Raw genomic sequence first — 19,039 nt, 5'->3', positions numbered from 1 at the left:
GAACTGTACAGTGCTATGGCAGGCTGCTGAGGAGCATCAGGACTCAAACTGAAACATACAGACTTTCATTCTTCACCCGGATCTCCTCACAGTTTGATTTGAGCCTTTTACTGTCCAGCAGAACCTGCCAGGAACAGCAGATTAGATGTTCTATATACATACACATTTACATCAGTGGACATAATGTCCTAAAGTAACTTTACATCAGGCAATGAAGCATTGCATTAGACCCAGTTTGTGCATCTTATATATTGTCATAATGTTTGAGTGACTGAGCATAACAACTGTTCTATAGAGAAATCGCAGATCTCTTAAAAACTTGTTCACTTACAATGCTTACTGAAGTTCTAATTCTTAAAGTTTTCGCAACTCATTCTCATTCCCAGGTCGTCAAATACTGACCCTTTGTCATGACCCCTGGAGTCTCATAGCGACACACAGGGCACCATTTATCTACATGTCACACAGCTGAAACATATTTCAATGCAGGATCAATGTTGTGAAAGTTAGGTTTAGGCAATAAAACTACTTTGTTAGATTTAGAAAAAAGATATGTTTTGGGCTGAAATATGAACATTAGTTGGATAACATTACGTGAAAACAACATTGACTTTTGATTTTACACAGGACACAAACAGGTAAAGGCCCTGTTTTGTTGACCCACCTCCCCTACCCTCTGCCATAAGCAGACTTCCTTACTCTTTATACTATGTCAGATGCAGCTCAGCATCAATGTTAAAATCGTGATGTGTCTCAGAAAGACACTAAAGGGAGCCTTTGGCGTCAATATCACACGCAAAGGGAGAGTGGTCATGCATTGGCATTTGATTACCTGAGAATGAGAATGTGCCTATCTGTTCTTCTGAGATATTGCAGATCTCTTAAAGACTCAAGAGTTGATTGCTTCACTTGATGCAGTTCTAAGTGTTTTCATAACTCATTCTCATTCCCAGGTTGTCAAATATCAAAGTTTTGTCACACCCCTTTAGAGTCTAATAGGGACGCACAGGGCACCATTTTCACATATCTATGTGACACACAGCTTAAATACATAGCGCATGGTTAATGTTGTGAAACAGTCTCAGGTATAGGCAACATTACCATTTTGTTAGGTTTAGAAAAAAGATCCAGTTTTGGGTCAAAAGACACGTTTGTTGTTATGTTATGTGAAAACAACATTGACTTCTGGTTTTGCACAGGACACAAACTGTGGTGAAAGTCCTGTTTTGTTTGACCCACCTCCCCTTTCTTCTGCCATACACAGATGTCCTTTCTCTTTCTGTTATGTCAGTTGCTCTCACTGTCAAAGATTGCCATGGGGAGTTTTTTGAAAACCTGATGTCTCTCAAAAGACACTAAAGGGAGCCTTTAATGTTGATATAATACACAAAGGGGGAATAGCAAAGCATTAGTATTTGACAACCTGGTTTTTCACTTACTATGAATTATTTAATTTTTTTTTTTTATTGTGCATTTGATACCACACCAAAATATTCTTCCAGAAGAGGGCTTAAAAGCCATTTGGCAAACAGCTGCGTTGAATGATCTCCTGAGTTTAGGGAGTTTATGGATTGCTTTAGAAAACCACATGCTTGGCTCTGTGACTCAAACATCAAGCTAACACATGAAAGGTACAAACTGTGGCTAACTTTGGATGTGAGAAATGTATATGTCCTAATCATGTGTCAAGACAAACTCTCACAGATTGCATATTGAAAAAAAAGACAGAAGTAAAGCCACGCTACCGAATCCATGAGCTCTCCGAAGAGAAACACTCTTGCATACTCATTCATTTACCATGAGTGAAGGTGCCAACAACAAACTGTGTGAAAAGAGTGTGTGTGTGTGTGTGTGTGTGTTTAGACACTAGGTCTATCAGCATACATCTGTACATGTCAATAATTCAGAGGTGAACACACATATGCATACATACAGTCCAGAATGTACATTTCAATAGGTGGCTATTTTTGTTCATACGTCATGAGTGTCACTGTTCAACATTTTATTTGGTAGATTCTGTATTTGTGTACAACTTCAAGTATATATATATACCATATATGTATACTCTATTCCTTTCTCCCCACATAAAAAGATACATTGCAATTCACGAAGACAATGTCTTCAAGTTTTTCTGGGTGAAGATGGGTGACAATATTTTCGGTCTTACTGACTAAAATGAGACGATGAGAGCTGGAAGAGTTAACAATATTCTGCTTGTTACACCGTTCGGACTTAGTTCCGTTGCTCTTTGGAACGTGTGAATAAACAGCTGATCCTAAGTAACTCTGAGGGCTAAGATCAAGGTCAAAGCGTTGCATCACAAAGCTTAGTGTCCCACCCACTGCATGTTGGGTGACCCCCCTGCCCCACCCCCACCCCTACCCCTTTCCCCAGCCAAACTCCATCAGTCCACATACATAGGAGAGATGGGAGAGGCGGGGATCTGATCCAGGATGCGACATACATAACTGGCGACATCCACGAAACGCTCTTCATACATCAGAATGAAGGGATGTTTCTGGAAGACAGACACAGTGAGCGTCAGGCTGATGCACGACACCGAGGAGCTCAAAAAGATCACTGATGACATTTCTTCAAGGAGTCTTAGTTGTTGTTCCTCAGACAGCCAGCTGATTATGTGTTAACCTTTAGGGACTGTTTGGCTCATTTTAAAGGCTTTTCATTCTTCATGTTTTAATAATTTTGCCTGTGTTCACGCATATTGCATACATTTTGGAGCAGATTGTGTAATTTTGTTTAATCTTGGAATTTCAAGCTCAGCTCCTACAATAAGTCTAAAATAAAGTGTGTAAACAAAAAAATGCACCACTGTAACCCATTCAAACTGCAATTTTTGATCCCACAGCCATCAAAGCATAAAAACATGCATTGTATTATTTCTGGATATCACTCTAGAATTGGAATATGTAATTTTTACTATTTTCTACCTGATGATGTCATTTTTTCCATATTTGGCATATGGATAAATACATGCTATTTCCACTAGGTCCACTGGGTTCCATGAAAAAAAAGTTAACACGTTTTTTATAGAGTTGTCATGGTAACATTTCTTTGCCAGTTTTGCCTATTAGCCTGTTTACACCTGGCATTAACATGTGTCCTGGGTAATCCCATTACAAGTGGACAGGGCAAAATACAAGTGACACAACCACTGAGGTGTATTGTGATGCAATCACTCAAACCACTTGCTGTGGTGGTTCTTGGATGCATTTCACCACATATCTTTTAAAGTGTAAAAGCATATGCGTCCCTGTCAGTTTAATCCGTAACTCTGTGTGTGGTATCAAATGTAGCAAACGGTTTCATCTCCATAAAATACTCTAAAGTGGAGAGAAAAATCAATTCACTGCCCTTTTCAGAATCACTGACAGTTAAGAGACACTCTTGATCTGAAGTACTGATTGATGACAACAGACAGAACTTACCAGAAGCTCCTTGTACTTTGGCCTTTTTGATTCATCCTTTGTAAGGCTGGACAGAAAAACAACAAAAGGTCTCCATCAGCTACTCAAATTCCCACAGAAATTGAAAACTGCACAAATGAATGATGTGTTTGACTGTTCTGTGTTGCATTTAACTGGATGTTGTGCCTGCTCTTTGTAATGTGTGATAGTTGCCACACTGATCGGACAGAGCAAGTGTCATGCTGCTTACCATAGGTTAACAAAGTTGATGAACTTGGGGGAGAACTGCCTCTCCTCAGAGTTGCTCAGCTGCGGAGGCTCCCCTTTCACCACTTGCGTCAGCTGATCAAAAACACTATTCCACTTGGGATACGGGAACCGTCCCGTGGCCAGCTCATACTGAAAGCAAACACAGATTTAGATGGTGTGTTTTTTACTTTGTGCGACTGCTCTGTTCACTCACACTTGCTCAGACATAAGAAAGCTAATATTGTTTTAGTCTTACCAGGGTGATTCCCAAGCTCCACACATCAGAGCGCACATCGTAGCCTTGTCTGGAAGCACTGGGGTCTATCCTTTCAGGCTGGAACACACACAGGAAACAGAGCTGTGATACTGAGATACCTCACTGAATCCACACGACAGCTGTCTCCTTCCATGGGCAGGTCAAAGGTCAGGGTCAAAAACTGAGCACAAAAATGTGGTAAAGCTTATGCCTCTACCTTCTCAGTATTGTCAAGCATGTTTATAATGTCACAGCATGTTTAATGCAAGTATTGGTGAGAAAAGGTGAATGATGAACCAGTGCACGCAATGCTTCTATAAGTTATTACAAACGCAATCATGACAGCTTGACATTTGGGATTTTTCTACATAAGCTTACCAAACTTGCCTTATCACTACTGTTAATATTAAATATATTTATGGAAAAAAATTAAATTGTTTTCAATATAGCAAGTAAAATAATAATATCTTAAATGCTGTAATGCATTTCTTCTTCACATTTTCTGTATTAATTAATTAATATTCTGTGTGCTGGCCCGTGAACCGCTCGCTGACAATCACTGCTGTAAGACATTATGAGAAACTTGTATCTCAGCCTCATATCTCAAAATAATAAGAAAATTTCTTAAAATAATAATGAGTGTCTCAAATAATTTAGCTGTCTTAAAATGAATTAATATTTCACAATAATGAGAAACTTTGTCATAGGATTTACTTATCTCAATGACATCGCCTCTCAAAAAAAAAAACTTTCTCAAAATAATGACTTCTTAGTACGCCAAAGTAATGAGAAAATTTGGCACAATTATTAACTTCTTAAAATAAAGAGAAATTTTCAAAAAAAATAATGACTTACTTATCTCAAAATAATGACTTAGTTTTGCAAAAGCTATTGAGAAACTTTCTCCAAATAATGACTTATCTAAAAAAAATGGCTTGGCATCATTTCTCATCACCTTGTCACTTTCCCTCACCATGATATGAATTACATCGTTTGTTTACAAACTCAATTTCAAATTATATTTTTGTGATCACTGTTTACATAAATGCTATGATGTAGAGAATCGGACAGTGTCTGCTTCATAAAGTCTGTTTTTTCATCATGTTTTTGATATGTGAATGTGTCTGCCTTTATCTCTGATACTTTTAGCTGTCATTAAGTTGGGTGCTCATGCAAACCACAGTGGCAAAGGGATTATGATGTTTATAGATAAACCAAAAAAAAAGCCTTAATCTCTGAATTATAGTGATGACAATATATATTAAATACTTAAAACACAACGAATAACAGTATTCGAAATGTATAATATACAAAATGATTGTGCATTGTTGATTTTGATGGGCAACCAAATATTATCTGGTGGCTTCCTCGCTGTCCAATGAAATTATTTATCCCGCCCACCACGTAGCAGGTTAGATCACATAGGTAAGGTGAAAGGGCAGATAATCAGGTTTGGTTGAATATCGGAGAAAGTTGCATGAAACGCGGCTAAACACAGAAAACTTTCACCTAAAGTTAATCTGCTGTCTCCATGTGTTAATATGTGTTTAGTGTTAATTATATGAATCACAATGTGGATAAAATAAGGAAGTACGCCGCCTGTTTCAGCGCGTGCACCGAGTCCTGACGCCTTTTGCGAAGCGAATCCGCACAAAGGTGAGTTCAGTCAGCCGCTAGCCGTGATGCTAATTTTTTCCATGTTATACTCCATTTAAATGTGCTAAAAACATTAGCGTCTAACGCCCGCTAGCTTAAATGCTAATGAGGGCCATTTGAAATCCCACTCCATGATTCTAGAGCGGTTTACGGCTGAAAAACATGACAAATAATAAGTTTTAAAAAATACTTCCAATAAGCAATATGTTCTGTTATGTTAGTATATTAAGAAAACTGTCGTTTATTTTGTTTCCATGCACATCTTTATGCATTTTGAGTTAACTGTTGTTGCCTAGCTGTTGGCTAAGATGTACTTTGTTAGTGAATTTAACTATTGGCACAGATATATTTGTTTTACTCAATATTTTAAAGGTTCGTTGAATTTACAAAAATAATACTGTTGTGCTGCAATTATGTATTTACTACAAGTATAGCTCTTTAAACGACTTATATTTGGATATGAGTTAAATTGTTATTTTTGAAAACACAGTTGAACCACAAATGTTGTACACAGAAGTTGTGAATTGGAGCATTAAGTTGATTTCATTAGCTGTATTCTATGACCAGCAAAGCTCATAAAGGTGACAATATGACCTCATGTATAGGTTATGCTGTTTTGAGTCCCTCGAAGACAAGCTAAGATCTTCAGAAGAGAGTCCAAAGATTATGAGATGACTTCAGAGAGGACTGTTTTCCAGAACTGGACAGCGAGCCCAAAACCTGCTGTCCCAGTGAGGAGGCTGATCATCTATGTCAAGAATGGTAGGACTAAAACTCTACACACACATACAGATCAGAGGAAAGTGAATATCTTCCGGAATACCAGTCCAATAGACTACTCGTGTTGGATAAAAAATGTTTCTTATACAGTAGTTGAACCATATACTTGGTGCTTATATATATATATATACATATATTTATACTTTTTTTTATGTGCACAGTTTTTTTTGTTGTTTATTTCCTGATTAAATCTGCGAATACATTTATATGATAATTTAAGCTTATCTATTGAACTTACCTTAGAAGTTCAACCTTTTATTTCCAAACATTCAATATATGCAAAGAATATCTATATTTGAGTCCTGTGTTTCTGTTCTCTATGGTCATCTAGCCTTTTGGCTCCCATCATTCCTAAAGTTTCCTGAGTCTGGTCCAGCTGTTACAGGTGTCTGTAACATCCCTTTTTTCCATACTGTACTTTGTTGACACATATGCCCCTTTCCACCAAGATCAGCACAGGTTTTTCAAACATGGGCAAATCTGTTCAGTATTGGTCTGTTAAATATTGTGTATGTTGATGTGTCAGACAGACAGGAGAACAGGTAGACAGCAACAGGAACAGAAGTCTGTGAAAACCTTAAGTGAAGTCTTTAAGATTCAGTGCAGATGTATTTGGATCGTTGTTTTAGCGCTGCTTTAGGAGGTGACGGATGGTAACTAGTGACAGCGGGTCATTGTATCTCACTGGTTAGGGAGCTGAAATTAGCCCATTCACCCGGGTGTTGTGTTTCCATCAATGCCGATTGGAACAGGAGGTGATAAAAACCTGAGTCTACTGAGGAGTCATGTGGCCCAGGTGTGAATGCTAATTGTACGCATTGTCATTGCATTAATAAGCCAGATGTTAGGGGGTGGTAGCAGATTTTTTTTGAAGTGGGAATGAGGCTGTACTGGTTACACTTACCGCCATGTAGGGCCTGCAGCCCGCGTCTCTGGTCTTGGCTATGGAGTCCACCAGCTGACCGCTGATGCCAAAATCACACAGCTTGATATTACCCTTTCGGTCCATGAGAATGTTGGAAGGTTTGATGTCTAAAATGACAGAATGAAATGGTTTTTAAGCAGAGTTACATTGATAGAATTGATCCAAGGATCTGAATGTTATTACCAACAGACATGTTTGGATTTGTCAACAGCCAATACTTTGTGCTGACAGTAAATATCTTTCAATTGAATAATATGACCTGTACGAAATTTTCCAAAAATCTTCTGAGTTGTAATTAATTACATTTTGCAAACAATATACAGGGTTCCCGCAGTCATGAAATTTCAGGAAAAGTTAGGAAAGTAAAAAAATGATTTCCAGACCTGGAGATGGTTTGGAATTAATAGAATATTTTGGAAAAGTTTTACAGAGACATCATTTTGGCTGTTGTTTCATTTATATTCATAAAATACTAAAAACATGTCTAATATGATTCAAAATATGTTGTGTTAAAATGTAGATGTGCATGTTTCTAGGCCAACCCATTTTAAACTACTTAAATAAAGTCATGGGAATGGGGTGAAATATTAAGGAAAAGTTCTGGAAAGGTTTTAAAAATTAATTTGTAAAAAATGTGTGGGAACCCTGATTAAAAGGGTAAGACTTACCTCTGTGAATTATTTTCAAGTTTTCTTTTAAGTGGTTCAGTGCTTTAACGGTCTGTTGAAGACAACATTAAAACACATCAATTCTGTTTCCCTGATACACATGGTGTGAAATCAAAATAAGTACGAAAAAAGTGAATCATCTACTTACCGCTAATGTTATTTTGCCTAATATTTCCTCTGGAATGACGTAATCTAATGCACAATATACATATTTGTAGAATTTGTCTAATGAGGTAGCCATAAGTTCCATACAAATCCAACAGTCCCCCTGAAACAGAGAGTCAGAGGTCAGTAAGAAGCTCCATCAAATTCAATGTGTTACTGATTATCAAAAAATATTTGATTCCATGCAAGTGCTGCTACAAAGTAAACAAAGAGTACTGCAGGGATGATGGGTATTTTTTTTGTTCTTTTGTTTTTTGTAAGCCAACATGGATGTTAACATTGTCTTGGTTCCCTTGACAAAAATTAATTATTTTCCACAAGTATATGATAGTAGTAGTATATAGTGGTATATAGAGTATTTACTGAGGAATCTCTCAAGCCTGTGATAACCACAGACCTCATTACAGTCATCTGACCAAAAACCCATTCAAAAAACTACCTGACTTTGAGATGAGGAAACGGGAGTGCTGAAATGCAAACTCCTTTCTGTGTTTTAGGACTCATTCCTGCTGCACTTTGTAGACATCAGCCCATTTACACTGCCTGTTCAAAGTGGTGATGTCAGGCGAAAACGGCGTTTTGGAGCCCTGAAAACGCAAACTTTTGAAACCAAGTTCCAGAGTGTAATCTTTTGAAAACGCAACCCCTTCTGTCACCGTGTAAACTGTCAGAACAGTGAGAAACAGCGACATCACAGTCGCACTTTGTTCATACGCCTGATGTTCCTCTATGATGTGTCATTACAAAGTTACACTGCCAGTTACTGGCCTGGCATGCATACTACCGAGTTATTGGTATTTTTTCGGATTTGTGTGCACGAGGATCGTTCTCACAATGTTATCATATGAACTCAGATTTTTTTAAAAATGCAAATAATGGACGTTTTTGGTTTTATTAGGGTCATTTTTGTCTAAACATGGCCTTAAAAAGCAGCTAGCAGCAGTTAGCAGCTAATTCAAAGACAAAGAACAGCTACCAAAAATGTACGCCCTGAAACTTTATACAAACGTCACAACTCCGCAACTCCGGTATCATTCAAATTTCCTACTCGTAATTACAACTTTTGAGGGCTGTTCATGTGCTCATAACACCTAAATAGTGTATTTCCGAGGAGCACGTGATGACAGTATTAGTGACCCTATAGTGCGATCTGTCTATAAAAAGGGCGATAGACGAGACAGGAGCATGACGTGGTGCGTTTGAGGTCAATGAGTTTTGGTCAGACCTCTCTGAAGAGAGCGCCGTAGAACTGAACGATGTAGGGACAGTCACTACTCCTCATCACCACGTCGAGATCCATCAGCAGCTGCTTCTGCTCCTTCTCATCCACGGTGGAGCGAATCCTCTGAGAGACACAAAAAACACTTTAACACTTCAGATTTATTCATACTTTAAAGATCATCTGTTGGTGATTAGTGGAATGGCACAGTATGATAACAAGAGTCTTGGATTAATGAAATTATGGATTCATTATTGTTGTGGATGAGGTAAAGTCAGGTGTGGTGAGGAGTCTGTCAGCACCTTGACGGCCATGATCTGGCCTGTTGGTTTGTGGACCATCTTGTTGACGGAGCCATACGCCCCGCGACCAATCTCCCCGAGGTCTCTCAGATCCTCTGCCGTGAAGTCACAATGCTGCTCAGGCGAGATCTTGAGCTTCCCCGACGACTCAATACTGTGTGTCCGCAGACGCTCTCTGGAGGAGCACAGAGGACAGGATGAGACAGGAGGAGACAGAGTCCACAGGAAGGAAGGAGGAAGTAAAGAAAGAGCCGTGACAGGAACATGCATTATAGATTAATGTGGAAGGATAGATATTTAAAACAACCGAAGTGGCTTTGTAATCTGAGCTTCCCTCTATGATTTGACTCTTTGATTATCTGGAAAAAGGAAGCTAACTAATGATGGAAGCTGCTGTGAATCACTTCCTGCCTCCATCCCTCAGATTTACTAAGTGTATGTGAGGGTGAAAAGAACCCACCATCAGGCCTTTCGTGCTGGATTGGTGCAGAGTGAACGCATCTTTCTCTGTCCACTCGTCTTTGAAAACTCAGTTTTCTTAGTCAACTTTTCTTTTCTTTGCATATTTGAATAGTGACCTCCTCATCGCATTGGGGACGTAATGTCCACTGAGAGAAGACGCCCAAGTCTCGCTTTCTCATGCCCTCCGGTCAGAAAGTAAACCGCTGAGTTAGCCATTAACTAACTTGCTAATTTTGAACGGACGCCTGTTAGCCGATCCTTGAATTCTGACATGCAATGAATTTAACGTCATACACTTGCCGGCTCTCAATGTTGTCATGACAACACTGTCAAACAGGGAAACAATTACTTTTAATGCTTAATCACAGGTCAGGATTGCTGTAACGATATCCAAATATATATATAAATAAGTAGATATATAATATATTATACAAAACTGTTGATTTATTGACAAGTATAAAATGTTTTTCTTTTTTTTTTTTCAAAGTAGGAAATGTACACTTTATTTCATTGCATAAGTGTATTCCCAATACTAGGTGTGGGCTGGCTTCGGATTGACTTGTCTGGACTTTGAGAATGTCTACTCTATGGGAAAGAGTCTTTTTGGGCCTTATGGCATCAGGTGACGCACCCAGATGGTGGAATTCCACCTCTGGCCACTACGTAAAATTGGCTACAAGCCGGGTGTCGTTTTCTCAGGACTTGGTCTCTACTCACATGTGAGGGTTCTGGAAAGACGGAGCCGTTGGATGGAGCGGGAGCCTGGAGGCTGGTTTCACTGGAGGGTTGGCGAAGTTCAACTTCAAAGCTTTACGTTTACCTGGCAGGACAAAGAGAGAAACAGATCCAGATTCCCACAACATGCACACCACACTGTGGGTTCAGCCAGCTGCTACACACAGTGTGATCAAGTAACCTCAGTAACCTCTGTCTCTACACACTTGAGATAAGCCTTTACATGTTTTCAGGAAGCAATATTATGTCAATTTTCTTATGACCCAGGTACCAGCACGTTATTGTGTTTTGTACAGGTAGATGCGGCTGAAAGGTCAGGTGAGGATGGTGAGGAGTTGTGGCATTAACATTATTTTGTTCCGGTCAATGACCTTTGGGTTATCTCAAGCTCTTGTGAAGATCAGAGGAAGCACAAAATGCATTTTGAACACAAGCAAGGTGCCCAGATGTACAGGGGTTCCCAATACTCAGACATTGAACCAGTTCCTTTAGCTCTCGAGGGTTCCTTTTCATCCAAATCATGTAGTTATTTGAGTCACTGGAATGCCAAAAGAGCCTTAACTGCAGGATACTGACATTGGAAATCCCTGTCCAAAACATTTTCATTTAGAACTTTATTTAAAGTGTGCAATTCAAACCTGAGCAGTTCCCTCGAAAAAATCAAAGCGACCCAACACTTAGACAGCACTTGATTCCAATTGAGTCAACAGTCACCTGTTAGTGCACATTAGGATGCATCTGCAGAATAAAGCTGCCCATCAGCATCGCTTCTTTGCAAAGTGCCTGGTTAAAGTGTTGGGTCGTCTTTGCCATGCCCTGTCCAACCAGCTCCTCAGTGCAAACAGACCACTTAACCTTTAAGCCCCGTTGCAAATGAATCTCTCTTGGCCATAACTGCATTTGTGACAGTTAACAGCAGTGGACAGAGGACAGACTCCCCAACTACCAGAGCACCACACAGGCTGTGTCAGTAGTATACAGCGGCTTCCTGTCACTGAATTTATCCTGTTAAATTTGAGCATGAAGATCAATAACAATGTGGATCAATCACTAGAGAGCCAATGACTGAACAGAAACACATCTCAATCAAAGTCGGTGAAGAAAGGAAACCACTTTAGACTACTGAGGTGTGCCCACAAAGAGTAGAGGTCGGTGTGCGAGTCTGTTGCTTACTTTGGGGCACTCCAGACAGGCTTATCTGAAACCCTGAAGTAAAGAAAAAACATTTTACTACATTTTCTTTGAGCTTGTTTAAGTGCGAGGGGGTCATTGTTTAGTAAGACAGGGTTCCTGCAGATCCTTAAAAAGTCTTAAAAAGGCATTGAATTCATTCATCTAAAAATAAGGCTGTAATTGATATATAAATGTCTTAAACCAATCTTTAAAAATGTGAAGACATGCAAAATAGGATGTCTATGTATTGGTTTTTTTTTTCTGGCAAAAATATAATTAGGTAACTTTAAATATCTCTTACATTAATGTCACCAAAAAGTCATGTTTAATGTTACATAAATATTTGGGTGAAATTCATCCAAACGGTAAATAATTAATGCCGCTTCTTTTGTTGTTTTTTTCCCTTTAATTTTGGTTACTGTAAAATTCTAAAAATTCATTCCAAATGGCTTTAACAAAGACTTAAAAAGTATTTAATCCAACTTGTCTTAAGCTGTAGGAACTCTGGTCAGAGCCAGTGCTGACAGTGGAATACAAGGCAGGTTACTTAAAATGGCAAAAAAAGCACCATATTTAAGTGAGTCTGGTTCGGTGCACTGACATGCAGCTGTACCACCCGTAACTTGTTCCACTTTATTCCCAGTGTAGTGAAGGATAAGTCAGCCTTACCAGGTTTAGTCAACACTAGTCCAATCACAGATTGTATTAAAATGATTTGATTGCTTTGCTTCATCTCCTCCTGTTAGCATTTCTGTACTATTTCACATTAGACAACAAAAATTAGATGAAAAAGTGGCTGATGGTTCTGGGTTTAGTTTTTGACAAATAAGTCATTGATTGTTAGAATCATGGAAAGACTAACCAAGATGGTTTTAAGTTTTATTTTGTCCTTGTCAAGTTTGAATGAAGTGTATTTCATGATAAGTTAACAGTTAAGCTCACATTAGTCGTGTTCAGATAAAGAGAGACTTTCAGAAGGTGTACAGTCGATTTTTTTCTGTTTAATAAGAAAAACAGGTATGAGAATATCTACCTATCTACTGATCTTTAGAGTTTGACTTTATTTTGTTTATTTTTGAAATGTCACTAACACAATACAATCTTATGCTACAAAACCTGGTGAAATGTCTGTAAGGTATGAAAATATGGATACCACCTATGCCGGTCTGTTAATCTATACCATAAGCCAGTAGAACAGCAGCAGCACTCCAGGGGCCAGATGCATAAATGATGTGTACATACAAAAGCCATGTGTACGCCTTTTCCCAAACATTAACTTTTATTTTTAAAGCCTGGATGTGCAGTGAGAATGTCTGCACCTCACACACTCTTCATAGCAGCGTACACACACTTTTAGCTAAGATAGCTGTAGGTAATATGATAGGAAGGAGATTAAATATAAGATGAGAGACTGAAGACAACGTTTTAAGGTTGTTTGCTAACTTCACTTTTTTTATTTATTTTTTATTTTTTGCAGTGTACACTGCACACTTAAAAATGTCAATTAAAGGTGCATTTTATAAAGTTCATCCTAATTTGCGTGGGTAATACATTTCAGCATTATTTTTATTTACATTCATCTCCTTTTACCGGCATTTTGTAAAGTTAAGTTTACACATGGACGCTATGAATGAACCATTTGTCCTTCAGACATTTAACCTTTAGGGACTGTTTGGCGCATTTTAAAGGCATTTCATTCTTAATTTTTTGATAATTCAAGCTGTGTTCATGCATATGGCATACATATTGCTAAGATTGGGTGTTCTTGTTTGATCTTGGAATTTCAAGCTCAGCTCCTACAATAAGTCTAAAATACACTGCTTTAACAAAACTGTTACATTCACACTGTTAAGTGCAAAACATTGAGCCATTGAAACCAATTCAAACTGCATTTTTTGATCCCACAGCCATCAAAGCATAAAAACATTTACCATATGTGGCATATGTTATTTCTGCGAGGTGCACAGGCACAGTCAGTGTTGTTGCAGGACATATCCCAGGATGTGATAATAAAAAAAAATCTATTTTGCATGTAGTATATTGAAATATATATATATATATATATTTTTTTTTTAGTATTTTTAGTCTAAAAACATAGTGGCATCATGCCAAAACCCTGGCATTTAAAGGGTTAAAATTCTGAAAAGTAACGAATATTTGATATTTAAGATTAGGGCTGATGTTACTTAAAAGTATGCTCAATGAAAGTAGAAAACAATATTAATGTATAATACTTTTAAAGCTTGATTTTGAAAAGTGCATTTTGTGCACAGAGCGATACAAGTGAGTGCAATATTAAAGCAGGCCCAAAGGGTTAATAATATTGACAACTGAGATTTCAGGGCAACGATGATTTGCAGAAATGTGATGAATTAGTGGTACCAACGCTACAAATATCCACAGCTGTGCATGTTGACGGCTGAGCGCTGGAGAACCTCAACGATGCAGCACAGTTGGTGAAATTGCCCTTTTTTTTCTGCAATTCTCACTAACCAGTGAAACGTATGGTGAAGGGGCACATGTATGAAATACAAAAGAATGTTAAAGGGCATTTCTATGTCCAGTGATGATGAACTGCAGATGTGCACCCCATGCCACAATGGCATAAAAAAAAATAATTGCGTATGCATATTTCTGCCTCTGTGCGTTTGTTGTGAATCTACATCAACTTTTATGCATCTGGCACCAGGAGTTAACTGTGGCATTTCTTTAAGAATTTGGATGTGAGACTTTAACAGCCACATTCTGATAATCCTCCCAGACGTGGTTGCTTGATGCAGTGTCTCATCATGGGGTCTGTTTACTGTGTCTACTTATGTACATCAACATGGGAACAGGCAGAAAAAATGGATAAAACAAATAGAAATAAAAATGGTCAATAGAGGAAGGTTGATGAGGAACATTTCAAGGAATCCCTTTGCCAACATATGTCCTGATCAAACACAATATAAACACATAAACCCCAATGGCAGGCTAAAACCTTGTAAAATAATGTGAATACCTGTTTCATTTTGACATCTCCAGCAGCTGTTGGTTTCTGTAAGGTTTAGATAGAACATTTGATACTAGACATCTGTCACAAAGGAAGAAATACAACTCAGATGTGTTGACCACATGACTGTACTGCTGTTAATTAGGTTGGTAAAAAGTCAACCAATCGATGGACATGCCATTTGTTATCCACCATCAACACATCCATAATCACACACAACGCTGCCTGACTGCTCGACTTTTAAAGTAAGATTTAGACATAACACGAGCATACAGTATGTGAAGCAGTCACCTCTATGCTGGGTGTGATTTAATACAAGCTTTCATAAGGAACATTTCAAATGGACGATGATCCATATTAGTGTAAATTTGGGACTGTTCATTATTTATCAGAGGGGATTGGGTGGTGCAAAAAGGGGGAGGCATGTCAAATATTTTAAGCACTGGGGAGGAGGTTATGTTTTTGATTTAGGCTAAGGGGAGGTGCATACCAAACCAAGGCAAGTCAACATTAAAGATCCCCCAAATTTTTCAAAGCCAGAAACTATCAAACTTATGCTTATAGTTGGATTTTCACATTTCTGACAGTCCCTGAACACATTATGTGGGACAAATGCTTCCATCTAAAAAAAACCCCCAAAAAACATAAACCAAATCTGAGCTAAATTGGTGATATTTATCAAAATTACTTTACTGTGCATATCACATTTAAAAATTGGCCTTTCAAACTTAATGTTTAAAAAAATATATAACAACTACTTTATGGTGGAAGGGAGGGCATGCATTTTCCCTAAGTCAGTCAGGGAGACTCCAGAAGAAACAATTGTGTCTTCAGGGAGGATAAAACACAAAACAAACAAACAAACAAAAAAAAAAAACCACAACACAAAGTCACCCCCCTCTAACAGTAAATGGTAAATACTGAACAGTCCCTTACATTGGCTACCACAGACTATCTGCCTCAGGTGGCACTAGACTCTGCTTTGCCATTTTCTATTATGACTTTATGACTTGTATCTAAGGACACCGATGTGGTTCAAAGCATCGTATAGAAACAGTTGTGACTGAATTAGTCGGATATGCAAAAACTGTTCTTAGCTGGCTATAGGCTTGGCTTTCCGTCCGATAATGGATATAGAGAGTTGACTAGCAGTTAGCTTGAAATATACAGGGCTGTATTGTGTGAACAGACGACAGGCGTAGTGTTTGAGTTACTAACGTTATTGTAGCAGTATTTCAGACAGGGGTGTTTCTCACATTGACGTTATTTGGTGTTAACAACATACTAAACGACATGAACCTCGTGACGTTGTCAGACGACTATAGCAAATACATCGGCGATGTTTACAAGTGCTAAATATTCCCACTGTATCAAACTTTAACCGTATTATTATGTGTGTTATAGACAGCGGTGTATTCAAACAGTGGCCTGGCTCAGGAGAGAGAGATACTTGAGTGTAGGCCTTCGTGCTACTTGTAGCAGCCTGGTGCTAATCATATCGGTAAATAAACATCCATTGAATACATCTTTATGATGCCACACGCTTGTAATTAAGGTTTTATTACTATTGTCAGACTGGAGGAATGATAATACCTCCACGGGTCTCTGGGTTCGGCAGCTAGACTGGGGCTACTGCATCACTGCTAACCTGGGAACCGTGTAGTTTCAGGGAGCTACTTCAAGCTAACCACAGAAAGCTAGAGACTTAGCGGATGCCGCGCAATTCAATCTTCAAAATAAAATCGGTGTGACGTCCAGCTAACGACCCTGCAGAGATCACAACAATATTCAAAATATTTTACATACGTTTAAAATATGCATAACACTAATTGATCATTTAAGTATGTGAACATTCCAATATTTATATTCGTGGGGCGTTTAATGTCTACACTGAAAATCAGTCTAAATATTAAATATCTTATTCTGTTTGTTAACAATATACCTCAGTTTAATTGAGGATAAATGAGAAGAGATTTCACAAATAGGCTTTGTAGTGCTCGTACACATGTAGCCCCCTACTTTTTCTACAACGACAGTAATATATTTTAATTTGCCAGCTCAGTTCAGCCAGCTCAACACCATATTAAACCAGTCCAAGGACCGCATGTTAGATTTACATGAGCAAATCATTTTTAAAACATTTAAAGTAGTTCGTATTTATAAATATAGTTAGCTAAATATTGGTATGAGTGATGTTGTCCTGTTTAAAACAACGCGGATCTTATTTTGAAAATTCGGACCGGAAAGTTGTGATTATTCTGTGGGTTTTCTGCTTCTGGAAAGCTATAAGCTACATTTTCTTACTAACTCTAAAGTCTATGGTAGAAAAACAAAGATCTTACATAAAGACCGTTGCCTACCTTGCATGCTGCTGCTCTGTGTCTGCGGGTGAAAATGGTGCGACGTGGATCCGACAATGTTGCTGCTGTTGCTGGAGCTTGTGGAGTTGCTGTCAGGACTGGGAGTCGCCATTGTTGTCTTGTATTCCTGTGGGCAGCGCAGCAGCAGCAGCGCTCGGGCTGCAGTGCAGACAGGCAAACTTCCTCTCTGCCTCCACACGGGACACTGCGACACTTGAACGCAGCAGCTGCGCCACGGCCACGTCTGTGCCGCTGCTGCCTTCAAGATCTGTCGAAAATAACCACATCACGACTTCATAACGCAGTGTTTGATGGATTTCTGTCTGTTTTATTAATCAGCACACTCTATCCCCTTTAGTTCTTCATATTCTCACGTTTTATAATAAATCAATGACCTCTTTTAAATCTTAAAACACGTTTTTGTAGAGCTGCTTTTATGTAATAGCTTTTTATTTATATTTTATTTACCTTTTATTTTTTTTAGTCTGTCTCGATCCTGCCTATTATTATTATTATTATTATTATTATTATTTATATTATTATTATGTTGACTTTTTTCTTTCTTTCTTTTTATTGTATTTACTTTTAATGTTTTTAGTGTTTTTATCTCATTATCATCTGTCTTCTTTCTAATATGTTCTTGCGTCTGATTGCTTGTGTAATTCTGCCTTAATCTCTGGCCTTAGTATTACAAGATTGTTGGCCATTGCTTGGTTGCCTTTGGGGTATCTGCTTCTGCTTAGCTTTTTTGTGTAAGAATTTATAAACTCTGTTTTAAAATGTGCTATATACATAAAGTTATTATTGTTATTCTTAGTAGTAGTTGTCGTAAACACAAAAGTGGGTATGTACCTTTAATCAACATAGTTACTGTGTTCTTGTAGCACTTTGGCCCTCCCAAGGCCGGCTCTCGCCATTTTGGTGCCCGAGGCAAGATTGGGATTTGAAGACACGTTGAAACATTACAAAATTACCTCAACTTGCCTCCTCAAATTCAGTCAACTTAAAAATTTGAGGCAGCCCGGACACTAACTTTTTTATGTTAATTCATTTTTCAATCAGCTAATTGATTCATCGACTAATTGTTTAAGCTGTACTTGTTTAAACTGGAACTTATAACAAAATTTTACTAACTTATGCTTTTTATGCAAAATCTAAATTTGTAAAGTAACTTGTGCAAAGTACAATTTGTTCCCCCTGGAATGTAGTGACATAGAAGTATTGAGTGGTATGAAAAGAAAAGTTCAAGTAAAGTCCAACTACCTCTAATTTGCATTTAAGTACAGTACTTGAGTAAATGTACTTAGTTACTTTCCACCACTGGCAGTACTCCCAATAGAGCAACATGTTTAAAATCGCAATAATATTGTATTGTGCAAGTATCGTAATAATATTGATTTGTGGGGCCTCTGGTGATTCCCGTCGCTACTAGATAGCATTGGTGTAATCTGTCATCAACCATTTGATTCTTTAACTCCGACATAACAACGTATAGCTCACGTAAAAACAAAGAACACAGGCCTATGCAACAGGCAGAGTCATAAAAGGCCCACCCTGGCTCCTAAAATAAAAAAAAAAATCACAATATATTGCCTTGCTTACAGTATCGCGATATATTGAATTATAAACCCTGAATCGCGATACTATCGTTTTTTCTCATCAGATTCTAGCC

General features: G+C 38.2%; 1 protein-coding gene across 4 annotated transcripts; it reads right to left on the bottom strand.

Annotated features, from left to right (window-relative positions):
- Window positions 1–564: 564 nt before the first annotated feature.
- Window positions 565–17,518, bottom strand: map2k4b (mitogen-activated protein kinase kinase 4b). 4 transcript variants are annotated; one of them, XM_042507411.1, is made up of 13 exons: window positions 17,368–17,518; window positions 15,017–15,052; window positions 12,016–12,048; window positions 10,825–10,927; window positions 9,646–9,820; window positions 9,350–9,469; window positions 8,108–8,227; window positions 7,960–8,011; window positions 7,271–7,398; window positions 3,931–4,008; window positions 3,676–3,824; window positions 3,447–3,492; window positions 565–2,518 (listed from the first exon to the last, which is right to left on the bottom strand). In XM_042507411.1, exons 1-13 carry the CDS (start codon window positions 17,477–17,479, stop codon window positions 2,405–2,407), a joined length of 1,266 nt encoding a protein of 421 aa, XP_042363345.1. In that variant the 5' UTR covers window positions 17,480–17,518; the 3' UTR covers window positions 565–2,404. The 4 variants fall into 4 exon arrangements, with proteins under 4 accessions (XP_042363345.1, XP_042363342.1, XP_042363343.1 ...); XM_042507408.1 differs by lacking the exon at window positions 12,016–12,048 and having other exon boundaries at window positions 17,368–17,493; XM_042507409.1 differs by lacking the exon at window positions 15,017–15,052 and having other exon boundaries at window positions 17,368–17,493.
- Between the last annotated feature and the right edge of the window lie 1,521 nt (window positions 17,519–19,039).

Source organism: Plectropomus leopardus, chromosome 19 (assembly GCF_008729295.1).
Source record: "Plectropomus leopardus isolate mb chromosome 19, YSFRI_Pleo_2.0, whole genome shotgun sequence".
In the NCBI taxonomy this organism is placed as follows: domain Eukaryota; kingdom Metazoa; phylum Chordata; class Actinopteri; order Perciformes; family Serranidae; genus Plectropomus; species Plectropomus leopardus.
Note: the sequence above shows the minus strand (reverse complement) of the source record. Positions and strands in the feature narration are given on the sequence as shown.

Excerpts from the sequence above, each read along its gene's own strand:
- map2k4b (XM_042507411.1), bottom strand. The coding sequence starts at position 17,479 with ATGGCGACTCCCAGTCCTGACAGCAACTCCACAAGCTCCAGCAACAGC. Across the intron at positions 15,053-17,367 it reads ACAGAGCAGCAGCATGCAAG|AAACCAACAGCTGCTGGAGA; the intron begins GTAGGCAACGGT and ends TAAACCTTACAG. Across the intron at positions 2,519-3,446 it reads CAAAGTACAAGGAGCTTCTG|AAACATCCCTTCATTCTGAT; the intron begins GTAAGTTCTGTC and ends TCTGTCTTCCAG.